The sequence below is a fragment of the Haemaphysalis longicornis genome, unplaced genomic scaffold (assembly GCF_048455015.1).
Source record: "Haemaphysalis longicornis isolate Haplotype H1 unplaced genomic scaffold, Haemaphysalis longicornis Haplotype H1 scaffold_7, whole genome shotgun sequence".
NCBI lineage: Eukaryota > Metazoa > Arthropoda > Arachnida > Ixodida > Ixodidae > Haemaphysalis > Haemaphysalis longicornis.
Window position 1 is genome coordinate 157,036,723 of NW_027526422.1, and position 22,751 is coordinate 157,059,473.

The 22,751-nt window shown below is 44.6% G+C and overlaps 1 protein-coding gene across 1 annotated transcript in view; it reads right to left on the reverse strand.

Annotated features, from left to right (window-relative positions):
* Window positions 1–300: 300 nt before the first annotated feature.
* The window catches only part of LOC144147161 (arylsulfatase I-like), a 39,549-nt gene continuing 17,098 nt past the window's right edge, over window positions 301–22,751 (reverse strand). The window contains exons 5-10 of the mRNA XM_077679231.1: window positions 22,546–22,671; window positions 19,305–19,428; window positions 17,339–17,632; window positions 13,038–13,308; window positions 9,832–10,009; window positions 301–504 (exon numbers count right to left, since the gene is read on the reverse strand). Of these exons, the coding sequence (XP_077535357.1) occupies window positions 379–504; window positions 9,832–10,009; window positions 13,038–13,308; window positions 17,339–17,632; window positions 19,305–19,428; window positions 22,546–22,671 (1,119 nt within the window). The 3' untranslated portion in view covers window positions 301–378. The remainder of the gene's footprint in view (window positions 505–9,831; window positions 10,010–13,037; window positions 13,309–17,338; window positions 17,633–19,304; window positions 19,429–22,545; window positions 22,672–22,751) is intronic.

Here is a 22,751-nt window from a genome sequence, read left to right on the forward strand (position 1 = left end):
GACTAGAAAACTATACTATCAGCGCTGTGGTCTCTCTACTTTTTCGTCTTGAGTCATTGCCGGGTGTTCGCTACTTGAAGGTGTTCAATAACCACTATGTACTTGTCCAATACCAAATCTTGATGTTTTTTTTTCAAAAATAATTCAGCTATCCGAAAAATGCTCTCTAGTGCTTTTATTCCACCCATATTTCAATATACAGATTTAGCACAATACACTGGGCATGAAACAGACAGTTCTTAAGTACATTTAGCGAGAGGCTATCGGTAGTTTCAAAACTGAGCACTTTTACTTGTCGCGTATTGGTTGCATGTCACCCCGATGAGTTCGTGTTGTTAGGTTGAAAACATTTATTTTTTCACTCTGAATCGCATGGCCTTACATCCAGGGCGCCCATGTTCCGTTTAGGTGTTCCGGAAAGCCGTTCTCATCCTCGGGAACGTTTTTGGGCGAAACCGCCGTGGAATTGTAACGTGTCAACTTCTCCAGCAGAGTGGACACCAACTGCATGAAGAAAAAACAGAGGTTGCGTTAAAATACGAAGTCTTAGAAGCCCAGTTTAAGGGAGCAATTACAGGTATGTTTGGAAGTGTCTAAAACTAATAAAAGGATAACACTGTTGCTCATGCACTTGGTGGCAAGGGAAATTGTAACTAACGGGCTTAACAATGAGACCGCTTTTCTTCAGTTTTGCTCGGGCAGTACACATTAACTCGAACAAAGCTGGTTTCCTTTTTGACGAAGTCTTTCCTTATGTTGCGAAGCAAAGTACCTCTCTTTGGCGAGTATTCGTACAAAGGAGAATAGCAGGAATACATATGACGGTTATGCATTCCACAAGAACATTAAAATTTTGGGCTTTTTTTCGTATCCTATGGTGCGTCAGAAAATTTTTACAGAACAGAATCAATGGGCTCGCGCTCAAGAGCATTTGACTGTGCAATGTTCCTTTGCTTGAGCATCGCCGAAAATTAAACAATAATTCTCGCCTTAGCCCGAAATAGCGCCCTCAGACCATGGGTCGGCAAAACAGGAAGAGGTGACGCAAACTCAATCACAATTTTTAGATGCGGCGCATCTCTTGCTCTGAGGCATGTCCTCCTGCGTCGTCGGCGGTGGCGGCGGCGTCCGTCCGCAGCCCTCCTCAGTTCGCCGCTCCCACAACTGTGTGCAACACTCTCACTCCGGCACATTAGTATAACGAAAGCTGGCGCGCTTGGTTTGCGCGCGCTTCGCTGCGTTAACGCTGCGCTAATAGCTGCTCCGGTGCGCATGTGCGTGCATGCGTGACTCTCCTCCGCGGACTCCTCTCCTTCAACCCAATGGAAACGCCAATTGAACCCCCAGTTGTGCGGCATCACACCAGGGTTCCCTCGCGGGGAGATGGAGGCAGTTTTTTTCATTCACGCCGTACTCAATCAATCTGAGACTCAAAAAGTTCGTCTGTTCTAGAAATAACTCCTGCTCACTTATCAAATACTCATTTATATTCATACTCACTTTCAGTCGAACTCACTTTTTCTCACGAGTATTCGTACTCATAAGTACCCATTCTATTTATATTCACGAGTAACGGTACTCAATCTGTACGCATGATTACTGAATCTTCTGTACTCACGAGTAATCGTAGTCACTTTGTAACCATTAGTACTTAATCTCTATTCATGAGTACTTATTCTGTACATAAGACTCATCAATACTCAATCTTCTGTACTCAAGAGTACTCAATCTGTACTCACGAGTACTTAACTTTTTACTCAGGAATACTCAACTTATATGTACTCTTAGCTAGGTCGTGGGCCAAATGTAAGACAACATAAAAAACTGAAATGTTCAATTGAGTAGTAAAACTGAGGTTACATATAGATGAGGACCGAGGAGCACGGGAAGAGAACATCTGACGCGTTGCACTGTCGTAGGGCGACTCGCTACGCGAAAACACGTGCACGTAAGAGACCAAAACGGAACGTAACCACTCGCGTGGCATCTGGCATCTTCTCTTATTCTTAGGAATAAAACAACGAAGCCTGGGCCGCGTCGGGCTCGCGGTGTGCTAGGAGCTTCTGGGTGCGGCCGTTGCCGTAAATTACGGATTTCTGCGTATCTTTGGTTGACAGCTTTTGCCGCTCATTTTCGTTTCCGGGCAACCTGATCTTTTCCAAATCGTTCTGTGAATTCGAATTGTGCCTGCCCCATGCACAATTAAGTGTCCGCGTAGATTGATCACTGTTCGTATCAAGATAACTGTCCACTTATTCACAGATGCTCGGTGCTGGTGTTTGTTTTTTGTTGTTCCGCATTCTAGACACTTCGTTAAGAGGGCGTTCGTCTCCATGAGGTTCGGTGAATTTCAAATTGGCTTGATTTTCTTGTGTGTGCCGTGGGATTCACTTCATCGGACATGAACTTGACAGCATTCACGGCTTCGCGTTAGTCGCGCCGTTCCCGTCGGCTATGGTGTTCCAGTAGCTCGTTGCATGCTTCCTGCACGTGGCAGCGTAGGCAACCATTTTGTTTCGTGGCGAGCTGTGGTGTGCAGCACAGGCATATTTCGGTGTGTTGCGGACGTTGCTTCAATTGTGTGCGTTGCGTATGGTGGGGGAGCCCTTTGTCTTCTCGTTTAACTTGCGGTGGCGTGGCCTTGTCGTAGGGTGCCTTGGCTGATCGGTCAAAATCGTTGCGGCTCCCTGCTCGCAATTGTTGTGGATCCCTCTGAAGTGAAGCAGTTAGGTTCCGAAGCGGACGTAGTGTGTCTCCTCCGTTTGGTCCAACATTTCTCAGGCGCTTTAAGCGTGACTTCATCGGTTGGGAATTACACGGCTTCGTCTCGAACGTTTTAATTGCGAATGCACTTCTTAAGCGAGCCTGAATCGTCCGCCGCCGTCGTCCGCATAGCAACCGATGCGGGTGCGCGCGCTCGTCGTCTTTCTCCTCGTCTTCCCTAGCAACGGGGGGAGATGGGCGCGCGCTACTCTCCTCCTCCTCTCTCCGCTCAGTGACTACGGGTGTTGGGCGCCTCCTCTACACTTCGGGCGGGAGACCTCTCGCTCGCGTAGCGGGCGCTCCGCATTCCGACGCGTGACGGCGCTCGTGAAGCCCTCGCCGTAACGGCGGGCGCTACTCTCCTCCTCCTCTCTCCGCTCACTGACTGCGGGTGTTGGGCGCCTCCTCTCCACTCCAAGATCACGATATCCACCGTAATCGCGCAATCAACAACCGTGCATTCGCACTTACACACTCTCCCCCTCGAGGAAGTGCGAGGGAATTTTCTTTCGTTGCCGTTCTTGCTCTGTCCGTGTCGTTGATCAAAGTCCCGTTTTTTGCCCGTTGTTTCGAGAGTGCCAAAATCGATATCTCGCACGTACAAGCAGGCTCTAAAGCGTTGCGTTCGTCCCGAGTCCGCTTGTTCGTGGTTGCGTCCTGTTGTACGAAATGGTGCCTGTCGGGTGAGTCTCGATCACAGCAGCGGGGGCCGGGGACCTTGTTCGTTCCGGCTTGGATGTGCCGGTTTCGCTGGCCGTGCCGTTGCTGACGGACCTACCTGCACGAGTAGGATTCCTTTCGTTCGCTGGACTCGGGCTGGAGCAGCGGGTTATAGAGAGCTCACACATCCGGTGGGATTGAACTGCGTGCTGTGGGTCTTTATTGTTAGTGGCAAGGCTGATTTCTGGGGTTGTGACATTCGCTGGCCAAGACCATACAGCGAAGCGAGAGTGGAGGCTATCGGGAATAGCTGTTTTCTCTGTGTGTGCTAGGTTATCACGTTCCATGCGCTGTGCATTTTGTTCACCGTGGTCAGCTCCAGTGTTCGAATTTGGATGTCATTCGTCACCTCTGGTGGGTTTTCTACGCTGTGTGTCTCGTTTGTCCTGGAAAACTCTCCTAACCTTGGTGTGTGGCCGTTTGCCACGTATGGTGCATTTCGTGTGGAGTGCATCTTTCTTGTCGTGGCCGTGTACACCAATCTGGATGCGATGTCATTGGTTGCATGGAACGGGGTGGAGACAGCAAGTGCGGAAAATGTATGTACTGGCTCTTTCCGTTCTGAATTCTCAGCGTTTCGTTCGTGTACGTCTGGACCAGAAGAGCGGGTGCCAAGCACGTGGTGCCTTCTGGGTCGTGCGCGGTGCGTGGGTTGTGCGACTCGTGGTGGTTACAGGAATGACCGGCGCGTGAGCGATGTAGCTCGTCGATTAGCTCGGTGGGTGTCATAGCAGCGCGCGTTGTTGATCTCGCCAGAAATTCACTGAGCCTCGCTTGCGTTTCCGTACACGTGGCGATTAGCATGGAGAGGTCCAGTGAGCAGGCAATAACAGTTTTGCATGCATAGTTTCGTTCGTTTAAGTGCCTTCGTGCATGCTGCATGTGTCCGCATCTAGCGCAGTTCAGGCATGGTGCACTTTATGACACTGAGGGTGTTAACAAAGCGTTCCCTTGCATGTGCCCTCAAGCGTCGGAGGTGAAAATACAAGAGTAAAATTTGTGCCAAGGAAATAAACGCGCCTACTTTACAAAAGTGGTCAGGAAATATACATTGCTTGCCCTGTTCTCTGCTCTGTTGGAATAATGACCTGGAACGAAACTCTGCAGGTGGAAAATGTTGTTTTTAGCCACTAGAGAATCATGTACTAGTTTCGACGCAACTGAAAACGCTAGAGGTGCACTTCGGTTTAGCCGCGCCTACCATAATAATGAGCCTTGTATTAGAGTTTCTTTCGAATCCGGCGAAACGAACCATTTTGCGCTCTAGCGCGTGCGTCCGCAGCAATATTGTGGTGTGCCGCCAAAATAGAAACAACACATCCGTGTTTCGAAGCGTATATTAATGATATGTAGTCCTAGTGGTTGTGGAAATCAAGAACAGGTATCTGATACCATGCACAGAAATGCACAAAACTTTTAACTGCACGCCCCCATTGCAAATGTGATGCCTATGTTATATAGCCTTTAAAGGTTCAATGGAGATGGTGTACTGGGAACTATATTATCTATGACGGTGTGCAAGATGAGCACTTCCGTGCTCTAAATCTGATTTACTGCAAAAATGCCAAAAGGCGGAAGGAGGAATTTTGTATTGACACTTTCGAGAGGGGGCGCAGCCAAAGTGCGAGCACGTGGTTCCAGATTCCAAAATACCACTCTCAACCGCAACATCCTACAGCGAACTAATCTAAAAAGGATTTTGTAAAGTGACCTCACCAAACATTCTTTTAAGTACTCGGCAGCACACCAAAATTTCGGCTAGCATCGTATATGCATGTTTTCGTTTCTGGCGTGATGTGCCAATATTCGGTAAGAGCTGGTCGAGTGTGCCAGTGATAAAACTTCTGAACAAACAGAAAATTCGCTTGGATAGCGATAACGTGTGAAAGAACGGCCGAACAAGGGGAAACTTGTTTAACGTCCGAACGTTTTATCCGCAGCGCCCTCAAAGCAAGCGAAGAGGGTGTAGGATTCAGGAGTATACGTGCCGTGTATGCAAGTTGATTCTTTTGCGCGCAGATTATACAAGAAAATGCACGGAATGCTTCTTGGAGCAGTTGACGTGCGGAAAACAGCAGCTTTCTGTCCGCTATTTTTATGCGGTGGTAACGAACTGACCAGTCTTTTTTCAATCAAATGTTCGTTACAAAAGTTGCACTTCCAGCGTCACATTGTTCCCCTTGGATGAGCGCAAAGAAATTACAGGGAACAAATGAGCCACAGCACGACAAAAGCCATAGAGTTGTCAGATATGTGATTGCTTGATTTATATAGGGTACGACGCGCCGATGCACCACAGGCGATGAGGCGCGCCGTAGCGGAGGGTTCCGGAATAATTTGGACCACATGGGGGCTTTTAACGTGCTCCGAAGTGTCGTACACACAGGCGTTCTTGATATTCGCGTCCAAGGGCGCAACGCGTTGTTATGTTTATTTCCGTTTTGAGCCCGCGCAAAACCAACACGTGTCTGACTCATTTTTGTAACGTGTGTGTGTTGTGCCAGAGCGCCCCACACAAAGTCGCCGCACCTGGCGACGCGCCGACGGCGGCGCTGATCCCCGCTGTGGTGAAATCGCCCGCGACTTGACGGGAAAGGCGCCGCCGACTCTGCTCTCATCTTTCTATCCCAACGGCTGGACCGAATCATGCCTGGGATGATGCGAACGGCCCACGGCAGACACGAAGTGACTTTCACCTGAAGACGGTGCCTCTATGCGCCTTCCCTTTCCCTGTCGTGGTGGCACGCCTGACGCAAGCGCTTCTCCTCCATTCGCCGTATGCAAACTGTGGCCGGCGATTGTCCTGATTGGAGGAATTGGACCTGCACGTGGCTCCAACTTAACCCCGAGGGTATTAAATCATCCCGGACGCAGCGGCGAGGCGGCAGTACCTCATCAGAGACTCTAAGTTCAGAAGTGTTATCGCCTTTGTGTGAGCCGTGGAAAATATTGCTACCTTTGTATATACCGTGTATAAATGCAGCTACAAATCCCCGTCAGCTCAACTATTTCGACGCTTTGCTCTGTGCTGGGTCGATAGCGGACTGATCAGGGCAACGTCGCACAGTGGTGACTGGGCTGGGGTGGCCCTGTCCCAACAGTGTATGTGTGGGTGTTTCGGGGGAAAGAGGGAAGGCGTGGAGCGGGTATCGCTTGCAGTCGAGGGCCGCAGTGCCCCCAGTTGCTAGCGGTGCTTCTAGCCATTACAGCACTGTCCAAATCTCTGCCGTGCTTATTGTATACGAAAATTAAATTTGCAGCGTGTTTTTCGGAGGCGTGATAGCTTGCACAGACGTCACTGTAGTTGCCACGTTGGGGCGTTTGTTGCACAGCAGAAATGTACAGCTCTTATCTCGAGCAGCACTGGTGAAGCTGACAGCAATCGATCGAAAAGTGCGGAAGTGCAGTGGTGTCGTTGTGTGGAAGCCACGTATTTTACGAGACGTTCCGAGACGCGAGCTTAAGACAAGGCCTTCCATAGTGCGAGCTTAAACTCTGCTGTAGTTGTTGGCTTGGGGTGGTCGCCCCGCCAGTAACGAGCAGATGAAGGTAGCGAAATAAGAACCACATAAATTCAGCGTCGTCGTCAGCTTCCCTATTACACGATGGCATAAACGAGAAGTGGCGAATCGGGTTGCCAATCGAAAGCAAAGTGCTCCTCAAGTAGCAAGATAACTGAGCTCCTCGACAAAATATGCCAGGTGAAACAAGGCGTCGCATGCGTTCAATTAGGCATTATCATGGTCGGTTCATAACTCACAAACGTTCTAAGGTGTACTCGGTTATTTTATGCCCATTATAGGGGCAAATTCCGCCGCCGGGCCTGTACGGAGAGGCTATATGCTCACTTGCAAATGGCACTGCACAAGACAATAATTCTAGCGAATTTGCCCTTAACGTTTCAAAACGGGAGCCTAATAAAACCGGACAATTTCGGGGAAACCAACCTTGCAGTCGATTTCACGCTAATTACGCAAATTGATCGCGAATGTGTAAATGAGCAGTCCGACTCACGAAACGACTACACAGCGTGACGTACCTCTGCGGACACTGCTGACGAGTGGAAATAAAGTGACTTGAGTGCGCATAGAGCAAGCGTTGTTAGCAGCTTCCAGCGCCTCCCCCCTTACGCAAATTTAACGGAGCAAGCGCAACGAAGCAGCAACGCATTCTCAGGCCGCGTATTTGTAAACAAGAGTAAGTGCGGCAGTCAACATGTGCCAAAGGAGCAGAACGACTGCGGACGCATTGTCCGCCCGGCCGTCAACCCCTCGTTTTTCCCTTTTAACCGTAACCCCTTAGTGAGCGACCGCCGAAAAACGGTAAAAGCCCCAACCCGGGCCCGAGAAAGGAGAGAAGTGCAGTTTTTGTTGTGTGATTTTACCATCCTTTAGAGTTAAACTGCGACTCATACACGCGCGTCCGGACTCGAGTTCGTGATAAAACTTGTTTGCAATACTGTACTCACGAGTGCATCTACTCCAAGCATTCGAAAATACAGTATTCATGAGTATGTACACATATTCATGAGTAGTGTGTACTCATGAGTACTGTACTTATAAATACTATGTACTCATAGGCATGGGTAATGAGTACTCAAGCACTCAAATACCTCAGTACTTTACTCAAGAGTACTCATACTCTTGAGTACTTACACTCATGACTACTCATGAGTACTCGTACTCGTAAGTAGCGTAGTCATGAGTAGTGTGCTCACGTGTAGTGGCATACCCCTGAACTCACTCGTCATGGTACTCCCTTTTTATTCTGGGTGTCTACTCCCTCACCATCGTACTAGCTCGTGAGCTTGAGTACAAATGAGTACAAATGAGTGTACTCACGAGTGAGTACGCCGACCTATGCCTCAGACTTTCGGTGCACTCGGCTTTTGTGAAAGCAGCATCGTAAAAGAAGCAATAAGAAGTCCAAGTAAATATTGTCCATGTTATGTTTAAGTGTACATCAAATGTAACCGTCCTCCGCAAAAATTGCAACAAATATTTTACGTATATATTACGAAACGTATTCCCAGTTCTTCATTTGGATCCACACACATGGACTTTCTGTATTGGGATCGAAGACAAGATCTGCTCTATACCTTCTTTTATTTCATGTCTAGAGGGTAATAACGTTCTATAAAACACGAGCAAAGACTACCAAAAATATTTCAAAACATACCTGAAGCATTATTATTTTCGTTGTGTGCAATGGCGATAAATACCGGCGCGCACGTATTTCTTTTGGTGTTGCTTTTCTGCCACTATGTGACGCTAAAAGTGTACTGGAACCACTCGCGGTTGTAGGTGGCTCGTTGTTACCCAATTCCTAATATTTTCATTGTGTGGCGTTGATGTTTGGTGTCAGGCAATCAGTGACATTTAACCTAAACAGCGCTGTGTCGTCGCTCGTTCAGCCACAATTCAGATTCTGCTATATTTTCTTCTCACAAAAGGCACACAAACAATAACCTCTCGGAAACACTCTAGAGACGGGCCGGTTGTATTTATTACAAATTGCATAAAGTTTCGTGTTCAACGTAGGGATCTTTGGGAACCTGTTCAGGACATGTGGGCTAAGTGAGAATAAGTTTCGTGTATTGCGTCTTTCTACACCCCCCTTAAATTAGGCTTCGGGACTACGGGTGATGTCGGGAGCTACGCCTCGGGGCTTCCGAGGGTGAAGTGCGAAAACCTTGACCGTTGCTTATTATTTTTCTGGCAGGCTACACGCACCCGAAGTATGTACCAACATAAACTAGGTCTCGGAGGCATGTATTTCTCGTCCGGAAATGCAAAAACTGATGGGTGGCAAAGGGGTGAACTCACTCTTCGCCCCCCTCCATTTGACACTTGTCAGCATTGCTTCAGCTGCAAGTGCAGCAGATATGATACCACCGCCACCGTCAAACTTCTGCGTGTTCTAAGCGGTAGTCTGAAGCCAATCTCCAGCCACTACATCCTCTTCTTACCCAGCAGCTTATGTGACAGTGCAGATAATAAACTCACCTGTATCAAAACTATAATTTTAAACAGGTGCAGCAGAATTTTTCGGCTAGTTAACAGTGTGTAGTTGTTATGGTAACTAGGGCTTGTTTTATTTGCAAGTAGAAATAGTTGCATAAGTACTATTGCTATGCCTTGCTATGGGTTTCTATACCTTCCCGAACGTGACCTCCCGTGGCTATATTTTCCTACTAGCATGACCGTAGCTCTGGGGTAAGCATGTTCCTGCATAATTTTGTTCACAAATACAGTAGATTTGTTGAGAACAAAACTTCCGCCAAATTTAGCTAACTTGAAGTAAGTGATCTCAAACATCATGCGACCTATTCTGCATAGGCGACTTTACCTTTGGGTTACTGCTGGCCAGGTTGTAGAGCTCGCAGGGATCTTTCGCAACATCGAATAGGTAGGGTGATTGCCCGCTGACGAAATTGGAGTCCTCATCTCCTTCCCTTCCACACTGCACTATGTTACGCTGACGCCAGTCTGGAGGGAACTGGAGGTCATCGACGCCGTAAAAGTGCCTGCATTCGTTAAAACATTGGTGTTGGAAAAGCACGTTTGTTGCATCCGAATTACCACCTGAGAGCTGAAAGAAAATTACTAAAGCGTGTATTCAGTTTAAATTTGGAAGTTTTTATTGGGACTTGCAAGCACTGCGAATGTGGCATCTCTTATATAGTTGGCATATAACGTGTAATAACTTAGTTGTTAAACGAAGCGAATTATCAGAATCTAACCATTCTTCTGCAATATGATGTTTATCGCGAAAACGAAAGCTGCAGACATTTTCCGCTTCCTGTGAAGCGGCAGTAGGAAAGATGCATTAACGTAGATATATATGAACGCATTTCGTCGAAATTTTTGCGTATTAAAGGGGAATATTACATCTTGTTACCGAAATAAAGCATAGCCGTATCATTGCGGCTAAAGCTAGACTCACCCATTATCGTTATAACCTGCCTTAGGCTTTCATGCAACCGGGTAATAAAAACAGTAAAAAAGGATTTGAAAACAATTGGGAATATGGCGTCTCGATTTTTACCAATCACTACTTTGAACAGTTCTTCTATGCAAGTACCCATTCACGCTGAGCGACATGCTAAACTACTTACCTCCTATGGCTACACGCTTAGATCCATAAAATTGGTCTTAAGGATTTCCTGTATGTGTTAATTTTTTCTGTCTGATTCGTATCTTCTACTTCGCTCAAAAATATATCTGTCGTTAGCCGGAGCCTTTCGTGCGCATTTGTTCGCGTGTGTATATGTGGGCACACACATTGGCACAAACAACTCCATCTTCCCTTGTCATTTTTCATTCATATAACAGTTGTTCTTACATTTGCGGTAATAGCCAGCATTAGCTTTGCAACTCACCTTTATGTTACGTGTAGCATTAGCCTGCTCAAATTACTTTTGTACTAATCACTGCATGTCTGTGGCGCACGTTTGTAAGTCAAATGCAACACGGCTTTAACGGAGTCTGTCTTTATTTATCTGCCGCCAAGAATCCGCAGTGGTGCAGCCAATTCAGACTCACCTCGAGTCCCAGTGCCACAGGCTTAACTGGCAGGGGAGAATAAACTGCTTTTTTTTTAATCATTGTTGGCTTTGTTTAGATAGGTGTTCCAAAAAATGGTAACATTACAAGTGCTGTTTTACCCGTATTGCATTCTCTCAGCCATCGGCCATTTGGCCTACCCCTTTGCTACCACATCAAATTTTCGACTTACAGAAATTGCATTGCAGCACCCCAGTGAAATAATGGAAAATAGTCAACAGTGTACTTGGAATACTAACTGTCTTATAAATAGTACTTAGTGCACAGCCCACCAATTTGTCTACGGGTTGCACTATTTGCGCACAGCCGTATAAGGAACCAATGATGGCTTTGACATCGCTAAAGCGCAGACACCTCTCCATTACCCAACCAAGGTTGCAACCACGTGACTAATACAACTGAGGCAGCTTAACATCCGTGGTTATCGACTGGTCGCCTTTGCACCACAACCTCGTAATGCTCAGCACCTCTACTCTGTCGTGCGAGGGCCACACAGTTGATTTATAAGAGGCGGCCTTAGGCTCGACATAGCACATTGAATTACGACAAATTCAAATAACCACAGTGGGTGTTGAGCTGTTGCGTAGTGCTTGTCTAATACAGAGCCAATACACAAGCGACGGTGAGTCGTTAAGGGTAATTGGCCCTCAAACAGACAGCCGTTAACCAAAAGCAATTTGGCCACGTTATTTTCAAAGTCGACGTCATTAGTAATAGGCTTAGGAAGAGGGAGAAGTAAATATGTAAAAACAGATTCAGCAATGCTGGGATACGATTGTTAGCATGTCCACACAATGAGAATTCTGAACTGGCCCTAATGAACGTAAACGCTGTGCACAATAATGTGGACAAACGTTTTCAAAACAAGCAGAAGCAGGCAAACTAACGTGCTTTGGGACACATATTCAGCACCTTGTCCGGTCATTTTTTCTACCTGTATCCCCGCCTGCGTACGCTTGTAACCGTTTTAATATTATGATTGGCAACGTAATTGTCTGGACATTTTATCAGTCTCTAGAGCTTAGCAGAAAGAAAGACCCAAAAGATTATGAATGAATTTATTCGCACACACGAATAAGCATTTTAAATAACATTAGTTGGACCATAATTAAATTTCTCTTTAGTAACTTCTCAACCAGACAAAGTTTGTCAAAGGTTCACCTTTGCGGATAGGGATTCTGCATTCAAAAGTAAATTACTTCTAAAAAGTCTAAATGGATCTTTTCCAAATTTTTGTAGTATAGGTGGGACGTGAACTTTGGCGAAAGCTTTGTGCAGCACAGAATTAGCCGTTATCTGGGAAAATAAATAACAAGGACACTCAAATAGGAAAACGAAAGCAGACCGTGCACAATAGTTTAGAGTGAATCATTGGTAGGTCGCAAAAAGTTTGTAGTCGTGATTAGGGACACCCTAGCTACAACAAATGCAGAAATATTGGCAATTGTAGGAAGAACGCCAAATAAAAAGCACCTGGCATTCAGTTGATAAAACGAAAATGGTTTTGTTAACAACCAGAATGTGAAGGGGACGATATTGAATAAGAGAATACACAATCATTATGAGTGACATTTGTTCCAAGAAGGAAAACGCTCAAGACACATAAACAAGAGAGCACTTCTACTGCGCCCTCAGCGCCCTGCCCGTTTTGAGAGAAGGAATGAAGTTGGAAACTAGGTCATGAAAGTTTTCTAGTTTATTTGTTTCTAAGTGTATTGTGTGTGTTGTTTTAAAAATAATTAAAAAGGCGTCTTCAAGCTCTGCGGTGCCGAGCCATAGAACTACATAAAAATAATTTACGAATGTGCAAGCAATGGGTCACACAGCGGGTAAATTCATATCCAAAGTACCCGTAAAGTACCACGTTTGCTACAGCTGCCAAAGCGAAACTGTAATAAGCCATTGCGCTCCTTTGATTCTGCATGACACCGCGATACCTAGCTTCGAATAAATCCTAACTTTTTATTGGACGGCTTGCAGAGCATTTACCTCAGCACATGAGCGACGGTTGAGTTCGCTGTGAGGTCGTCGAGGTCATTGAATGGTCGCGGATTTCCGGTTGTCTTGTAGCGGCCATCGATATCTCCATCACCGTACGTGCCTAGCACAAGCTTGTAGTTTCCGTGTCGAAGTCCTGCCACCTTATCGATAGGGTCAATGTTGTACAACATCTCCGTTCGAGGTGACGGTAAGTCAAAGGAGAGATGCCGCCACATGTCAAATCCATCTAGGCTGCCTTTCAACTTGGCTGCGTTTCCACCTGTTGAAGAGAAGAGCTCAAATGTAGACGGAACGTTCTCCTACAGGTCATAATTGTCATGTTAACAACTTGCGGAAACCAAAATGACAGCATTAGAGAGAGAAATAGCACCATTTATGTCTTGAAATTTTCTAAACAATAGTGAACCAAAAATGTTGGAGTAGGTGACAATAGCTCAATCTCTGCGTCGGCTCAGAACTGATTTGTTGCATTTTTGCTTTATCAAAAAAAATGTGGAATGTTTTTTAGAGGCTTTCACAAGCACAGAGAGCAGTGCGAATCAATTGGTGCGACGGAATGTTTGCGGTACTTACGAGAATACTTCAGGTATATCAGAAACATTAACCATGTTACAGCCCACGAAACGGAGCTTTTACTGTAGTAATTGCTAAACAAGATGATGTCATTTATATTTTCAATGTTGGATAAAAGAAGAACGACTGAAGGCATGATAATTTTTCTCTTTTACAAAAATATTTTTAACATGCATAAAGTAACCAGGTTATTTGGAGGCTTTTGTTTGAGACGAAAAATGGTTACAACACGTTTAAGATAATTCGATTTAATTCATGGGTCTTCGGTTTGGTGTATGCTCCGTAATAAAAATGACAAAAGACTAGTCTTAAATACTGTTTATTGGGTTTATCCTAGCAATCTTACGCCCTTGCATTGTCAACACGACATATAATGAACCCACTTTACTGTTTTTTGAAGCGGCCCATTGTTGTTCTTGTAAAGCCTCAAAATAACTCTCTTTCTTTTTTTCCCACATTATCAGCCTCCGGTTTTCTAAAACCTTCTTTCGGATTTAGCTCGGGCAGTGTCGCTACAAAAGTAGTGATCACTTTGTGGACAAGTATCCAGTAACCATATCACTGAATCACATATTCCTCGTCGACCCGTGCGGTGACTCAATGGCTAAGGCGTTGTGCTGCACAACATGAGGACGCCGGTGCGATTCTCGGCTGCGGCGGCAGCTTTTCTGGTGGAGGCGAAAAGCAAAGACGCCCGTGTGAACGAGATCTCGGCACACGTTAAAGATCTCCGTGTGGTCAACATTAATCCGAAGCCCTCCACTACATCGCCTATGTTGCATTGGCGCGTTAAACCCTACGATCAATCCTATTCCTCGTCGCATGTACAGACTTTCTGACAATTTTGTAGCCCAAGGCGACAGTGGCCAGAGCAGGGGCGTGGTCGAACAGGGGTGCTAGGGCTGCCACTGTCGGCTGGTAGCGTGGCTAACGGGAGCGAAGGGAACTTTTGCTTCTGCCTCAATAGTGTGGCTGGCGCAAAAAAGCAGCGCGAGGAAGCAGTCACTTGTCGCGCAGGGACGTGTCACGCCAGACACGCTACAAATTAGAGAGAGAAACTGTTGCTCACTCCCTTTAGCTGCGCAGCCAGCTGACAGCAGCACCTGCGGCGACGCTGCTGGGCCGTGCGCCGGCTCCCACCACTATAGCTCTGGCTTCTAAAATTTTAACATAGAATGCACCTGCCTTACAAAATGTGACATAGACTTAACCTGCATTTTCTTCTATCATTTAAGCACAAGCACAGTTGCTAAATTGTAATTTGGCGGATTCTAGCCAGACCCAGAGCCTTGGCGGTCTGGTTCTCGCCTGTTGGGAATAAAACATCACCAGTTTTTAATTGTGTTTTGGTAAAATTGTATTGACGGAGGCAATTACCTTGTTCGTTGCTTATTGTAAGTAGCGTGATGATAAACATGTGGCTTCAAGAGCCAGGCGCTGTGTAGAAAAATGTTGGGAAAATTCCAACCCAAATTGGCGCTTTTGAACTTGTGGCCCCAGATTTGAATATCAGACTTAGCAAACAATACATGATTAGCAAACAATACATGCACATATACATCACAAAAAAGCTTGGGTTCTTTACCTGAAACTTTTGTATATCACGTAATATTTGGCACTTTTTAAATCCTAACGATTTTCCAGCACACTTATTGATCTGGGATTATAAGAGTTTTAGTGCACTGGTGGCATTTTGGTGAGGGTAAATGTGCGCATTATGTCCAAACCACTCCTACCGATCTGGTGCTGCATGCTAATAAGAAAACTTTAAATAGGTTGAAAGTCTATTACTACTCCTGCTGCATAGTTTTATAGGGGGCAAGGTGTAGTCCCTTTCGGCGCTCTGCAGCAAACGAAGCGTTTATTTTTATACCCTAATACTGGCACTTCGTACTTTTTATACTGATTGGTAAAGGTTTAGAGGTTGAAGCCACTGTTCAATGTTTGTTGCTGTAATGGCTAGTTTTACGTTAACAAGACACTAGTAGCCGCACCGCCAGCATTTGCGCCAAGTCGATGTGAACAGGCAGATGTAGTAATGGTATAGCCAATAAGAATGTCGTGGTGCTTGAGAAAAAAAGCGATGTATGATATCAGGAATAGTCCTAGTTCAGTAGGAGCTCCCGCTAGAACTGCAAAAAGGAAATACAGTTTTAGCTAAAAAGTTGCGAATTAGGGCACTATGTAACAACTCCTTGTACAGGACATAATTTATACCCAAAGCAGGTTCTTTTATGATCAAGACATAACCTTGCTTTGCTCTAACTTCACTAACCGACAAATTGTATACCAAAGCCCGAAAGAATTGGCTGGTGTTTCGCACGCCAATAACGCCACATATGTTTTCTATTTAAGTGACAACCGATTTATTCCCATTGTTTTCGCATCCTTGCCTCAGCACCTTTACGAAGAAGAAAGACACACAAGTTAGTGGTCCGTATAAAGGATATAAACCGATCTCCCTCGTCAAGATTCGTTACTATTCGGAAATGACCATTTGTAGACCATTCGTTTGTAAAATTTGAGACACAAGTATTTTTTGTGCTACACGGTCAATGGAGAGATAGATATCGTCACTGCGTTAGGCAAAAATTTCACTACAATAACCTTTAGGCAGATCGTGTAGAAAACTAGCCTTAGATCGCATTTTAGACATCATATAGTTTCAATGCACCATTTATCTAATCATGTTTAGGTGAATCGGCTTCGACGGGTCTTCAGGTCATCTGGTTTGACAAACAGGAGCCTGCAACTTCAGCATTATGAGACAATGTTACTTAAACATCTATGCTTAACCCGGCATTATGTACAGCAGTTGGTCATTAAGTGCCACATTCCATAAAATAAAGAAAGCAACGGAAGGATGGCAACGTTAGCCAGGATTGTGCGTGCAACAGAAATGTCTTAAGCGATACTCCGTGCATATAAGCAACGTTGAACTAGGCTTATACATTTGTCTGAATAAACGCTTAAAATGAGTAGCTAGTATGGTTTCTTCTAGCACTTCGTAGTCATGCGAGGTTTTAATAAAACAACAATAACGCAGTTTTTAATTGCTGAGTACGGAGTTGGTAATAGTCTTTGCTCTTGTTACTTATGCTCTCAGGTGCCTGGCTCTTCTTGAAGAAGCTGCAATCGGAACTGCGAAGTGTGCAGTAGTCTCTTCAATTTGCAGTTGGCTGCCGCTTCAACATTACCACCCACGTTTCCTACATACCCTCTCAGGGGACCGGAGAGCGAAGATGGCAACAGTTGTGGGAGGGTCACGGCTGAATCGGGCAACTCTAATTGCGATTAAGATTTTGTATTTAGAGCACGTGAGCAGATGTAAATGGCTGCCGCAATTTTTTCTTTCAAAACATACTTAAACTAGCACAGGGGTGTTGTGGGCCTTTGATGACTTGCGCCAGCACCGTTGGGCGTGGTTTTCCATGCTGGTGTCATTTGTTACTTCCTCCTTTGCTTCATCTCAATTACATTATCTTGCAGCCAGATGCCTTCCTCATGGAAATGGCAACAGTCAGTGTATCGCCTATATCTTCAGCCACTGTTCCGAAGCGGCGCGCGAGTATTTTTGTGCCGAGTTTTCTTCGGGATAATGAGATCAGGTAGTTGTTCAGCCAATTACGCATTTTGCCCGGGTAAAGTGGTTTAATTAATTTTTCCCCGAATCAAAAGGGCCTCGCGACTCCCCATGAAGTATCAATTAAACTCACCAGCTGCACTGTAAAGTGTCGGGAGCCAATCTGTAATGTGCATCAGCTCCTTGTACACTCGACGCTTCTTGGCAAGGAGCGGGGACCACAGGAAAGCTGGCACCCGCGTGCTGCCTTCCCATAGGGCAAATTTGGCACCCCGCAGCGGCCAGTTGTAGCTCCGGGTTGAGTGAGGGCCAAATGGCGTGCCGCCATTGTCACTGCAGAACACCACAATTGAGTTCTCAAGCATGTTTTCTTCGTACAGTGTTTCCATCACCACGCCAACAGACTCGTCCAGGGTGTCCATTAGTGCTATAACCAGGAAATAAAAATACGCACACCTTAATAGGAAAATCTATGAGTAGTAACCGTTCGCCTCATGAAATTCTCTGTATAAGCACAAAAAATGTGGGTCCCGATGGAATACCACCCAAACGCGATATAGCCGCGCTCTCCGAGCACAACGATCCAGTTTCCACTTGCAGTGATATTAAAGAATAGAGCTCGTTGACTCAACAGGAATGCATACGAAATAGTACAAACTTCACTGCGGCTACGCCTTGATGACAATAGCACTTGAAAGTAAAGCAGTTGTCAGAACCATTGTTAGTTCGAAGAGAAAGTTTTTATGCTGTTTCCGCAATGTTTTATAGTATGTTCAAATGCCACTAAACTTCATGTCTTCAAGCGATCATTAGGAAGGTGAAAAAACACCAAATAAAGGCTCTGTTTAAAGCCGTTTCAACTTTCCGAACACGACTCGGCTCTTTCATCAGAGGTTACTCTGTAAGACAAGAAGCAGCAGTTACACAAGGTGATGTCTTTTTCTTCCTATTTTTCTTTTACTCGCATCTTTCCCTCGCGCGTCGGAGGCCATGGGTGTAAATGGTGGGAATGACTCCGAGGGTTCTATTCAGGCATTCCCGGTTGCAGATATGTAAGAGAACTCGGTGAGTATTCTTTCTGAGCTATTGGTATCAAGTCAAGTTTAAGTTTATTGACCAAAAGTAAACGGTTGCAAAAAAAGTTTACAGACAAGGGTGCCAATCACCTGCGCCAAGCCCAAGTCAATCTTATCGCTTCCGCTCGGAAGAGTGTATGACCAGCAGCACTCTCAAACAAGTCAAAGACGTAGACCGCTGCACTATACGAAGCCTTACGACGACGGCGCAGGACGAAAGAAGCTACAAGCGAAGAAGCACATCGATTTGCCCGACGATAGCAAGTCGTTGTTTCAATTTGCCCGGCTTCCACCAACGAGATGGGTGTCAAAATGTTTTTTCCCAACTTTACTCATCCTTATAATGTTCTCATCCATAAAAGCTGGTTCTTTCATGAAACTTGTCTGATGTTGCGTGTAGTAAACGTAGAGTGAACAATGGCGTGATGCAATATCTACCCGCGTTTCCGAGTGGAGTGTTTTGCTACAAAAAAATGAACCTAAAAATAAACGCGGCGTTACCTCAGACGATTATACGAATATTGGCGGGCACTATACTCGAACTAGTAAATTGAGAAACAAAATTATTGTTTTTTAGTTGTTTGATTGGGGATAAGGGATTACTGGGTGATTAGAAAAAATCAATCCTGGGTGGACAAACATAACTACTGCAGACGGTAGCACACACCGCGTGAGAACTGAAGCGTAATGTCTAAGATGTTTTGCTCGAGCACTCGTTCAGCCTTATGGAGCCTTCCCCAGCGCTTTCGTTAGCGGCGTTGAGCTTGGTGCCTTATAATGCAGGTGTGAGAGGCGGCGAGCCGATGTTCTCAAGTTTGTGTACCTTTGTTTTTGCAACTCTGATGAGATCAATGACATATTTTTAAAAAAACGTCTTCCATAAAATATAACTGCTCGTACCAACGAAGAGTGTGCAGCTGAATCACCAGTGACTATAAATTAAACGTGACGCGGTGCTTTGTTAATAAACCATTGTTATGTTACCGCTTGTGAAGTTTATAACCCGATCGCGGCTGGACTTACCAGCGTACATTGTGCGCGCCTCTTCTCCAATGTACAAGAACTTCTTGATATTCTCGGCTGGAGCAGCAAATTTAACGTCTACACCACCGTGAGTCGCCTGGTGACTAAAATAAAGGAACAGAGGCTGAAGGAAAATAAATGTGCACACATTTAGTGACGAGGAATCAAAAAATAATTTGAACTATCGAAAGGTTTACGTTTTTTCGATCAGTTAGTACTTTTGCATCTCAAGCTCATACGAAGGGGTTATGTTTCCAAGCCTGTTTATGAAATTCTGCGTACTATTAAAACACTGACAGGCTGTTTATTATACCTTTATACCTTGCACAGACCACGAGGCAACTTGGATTTATTCACGAGTCTGCAGACCAAGAGTGTTCATGTTATGAGCACTGCTAAATGGTGAACGATGTTGACGGTATATTTGTAGACATAGAGCAATGCGGAATTTACACGCTTAGCGAGAAATGGCAGCCACAACCGATATAGTCCGAAATGAATGAATGCAATTATTGCACTAAATTATTAAAGGAAAGACCACCGGCCAGCTAAATTTGTCACACCTATGGGTGGACAACAGAACGCCTGCTGGTAAGGGAAGGGTATGACGGGCAGATAGAGAGGATAGATAAACGAGAGACAGGTAATAAATATACAAGAAAAAACGAAAAAAGTAAAAACACAAAGAATAAAGGAACCTAAAACTATGTAGTAATTTTATATCTGAACTTACTGCTTACAGAGCTTCAAAACGGAAAATGGTTTATGCAAAGTTAACATTTTGTCTATAAGAAGCACTACATTTGAATTCTATGCCAGAATTTAGCTTATCAGATGATATTATAAAGCACTAGAACAAACATGTTAAGTAATTTTGATTTCGTGGCAGTTTATATTATCACCAACTTTTTACATTATTAAGCCTTCTATTCATTACAATATTACATTATGCTGGCTAATAAATGTAAAAGAATGCCTGAGCTTTGTGGCGCATACTAAGATTTGTTTTTTGATGCTTTAGGGGCGGTATAGATCCCCTACACATTCTGCGTCACTTAACTTGCTCAGCAGTTGCCATACGCAGCAAAGCAAAATCTATTTGCTAATACAGCTGAATTTTTTGTTGCCGGTATACCTGTGAAAGACATTCTTCGTTGCAAGTTTCACATTGCACTGACATAGAAAGTTCTGAAGGTCAGGGTTGGCTTGCCTACCCTGAAAAGTATTGGGGTGCGTCTTTTCAATGTACTTATTTGTTTTCCTTTATTTTATTTCTGAAGCATACCATGTTTGTTTCAAAAACCCAAGTTTTAAACTGGGGCAATGAACTGTGGTCACAAGTGCTGCTTGTTCGTTTGATTGACTGAAAAACGGTCAAAAAAAGTGTTCGGCAAGTAGCCGAAGCCTAAATACAAGCTATTCGTGGGTACACACAAGTGGGTAAAATATTCAGCAACCTACAGGTACGAGAGCATACTCCTACACATACATGCACTACGCACATATATGCACAATACATACATCTACATTCTCAGAGATGTGCATAAGTTTCTCAATGCACAGAAATAGCTGCACGTGCATTTACATGTCTGTGCGTACTTACACGCATACTTGCCTATAGGAGTTTACACATTGTATACTGAATGCACTAATGAAAACGCATTCTGGAGAGCAACAAGTTCTACATTTGATGAAGGGTAAATACAAAATATTTCGCAGACACGTAAAATAAAATCAGCAGGACATAATACGTTGGGGCACAAGAAATCTCTTTGAGTTAAATCCGGAATTTCTAGTTACTTTATTTTCTGTGAAGGAAAGTTTGACATCCACCTAAATGCAGCCATTCGGCTACAAAGGAAAGCTATACAGCTTTCTCAGAAACTTCGCAGTTGAAGGAAAATTCGTCCTGGTCCAGGATTCGAACCCAGAACCACTGCTTAACCGGAGCAGTCGCTCTACAAACTGAGGTAACCAGATGGCTAGTCGTTAGTAACGCGAAAGCGAATTGATCAACAACTCGAAGTGAAGGACAGGTGTTAAGTGAAGGACAGGTGTAGCCGAATGGCTGCATTTAGGTGGATGTCCAACTTTCTTTCACAGAACCTTACTCCACCTTGGGGATTTCCCCTAAATCTGGTCGATTAACTACTTTATTTTCATTCAAATCGTATGCCATATTTTCATTTTGTTTTATTGGATGTGTTTGGACTTGGTTATTTCTTGCGATTGGTGAGGTAATGATCACGTGGTTTCCCTGGCGTGTATTTATATTAGGAATTGTGAACCAATCGAATGTTTCCGACTTTATTCTCGTCTGCGAGTGCGAAGGGAAGCATCCGCAGTTAGAGAGTTAGCAGTGCACTTAGCGCACGACAGGGTGCGAACTTGATGCAGCCTAACGACCCATTCTTCATTCAAAAGATATGTTAGATGTGTGTTCTAAATGTAAATGCCTATGATTAGTAGCAGCAAACGAGACAACAGTGAAGCAGGGTAAAGTAGTTTTTTTTATATTCAAAAGCATAGGTCGTATATATGCGTAACAAAATATTTAAAAATAGGTCTTACTACGCGAAAAAGTACAAAAGAGAGTTCCAAGAAATTCTTCATCTTTACACATGTTTAATTGCTTAGGAAGTGTGACAAGAAATTTGACAGCCCCTTCAGAATTGCCACTTAAGTGTTCAGACGTACATTAGCTTATGGACAAGTCACTTGTTTCAAATACACATTTTTGCAACTAATTTACACCTGCAAAGCAGCTATCATCTTCATCATCGTCAGCCTACTGTAGTCCACTGCGGTACTCCTGTCGTGCGCTGCTCGAGTCCATCTGCTAAAAATTAAATGGGAGCACAGACGCCAAATAAACCAAAAAATGGCGCTATTGCTGAAACTCACAACTCCTGCTCCCAACCCCAATTTCGCAGGGTAAATTCCCACACAGATACAAAATTAGTTTCTTAAAACGCAGTCGTAAATCTCCCGCGAATATCCGTGTAATTCCCTGCAGATTACCCGACTTGAAGAGACAAGGTTACAAATTTACTTTGCGGTAATCATTGAATTTAAAGAAACATTCGAATATTTTATAGTTCTTCCCTATGACACAGCATTTTGGAAATGTTATCATCAGAATGACGGTATTACCGAATTCTACAGAAGCCGCTTCAACGATCGAGTAGGTGGGCAAGGTATTACGGAATATGGCAGACTCAAAAAAATTCTGTCTTAGTACCTTATTTTTCTTCCGGTTTTTGATTATTCTTCTAGCTCGTTCGGTGTACAACGTTGTGGAGTAGTGGCCAGTTTCATTCCAAAGGGCATCTGTGTTATACCAAAAGTCTAGGCCAAAATGGCCCTCCTGTTTACATCCGAGGAGGAGAACCAGAAAAAGAAGGACAAAGGGGTTATTGCACGTTCATCTATGGCAATTCAGAAAAG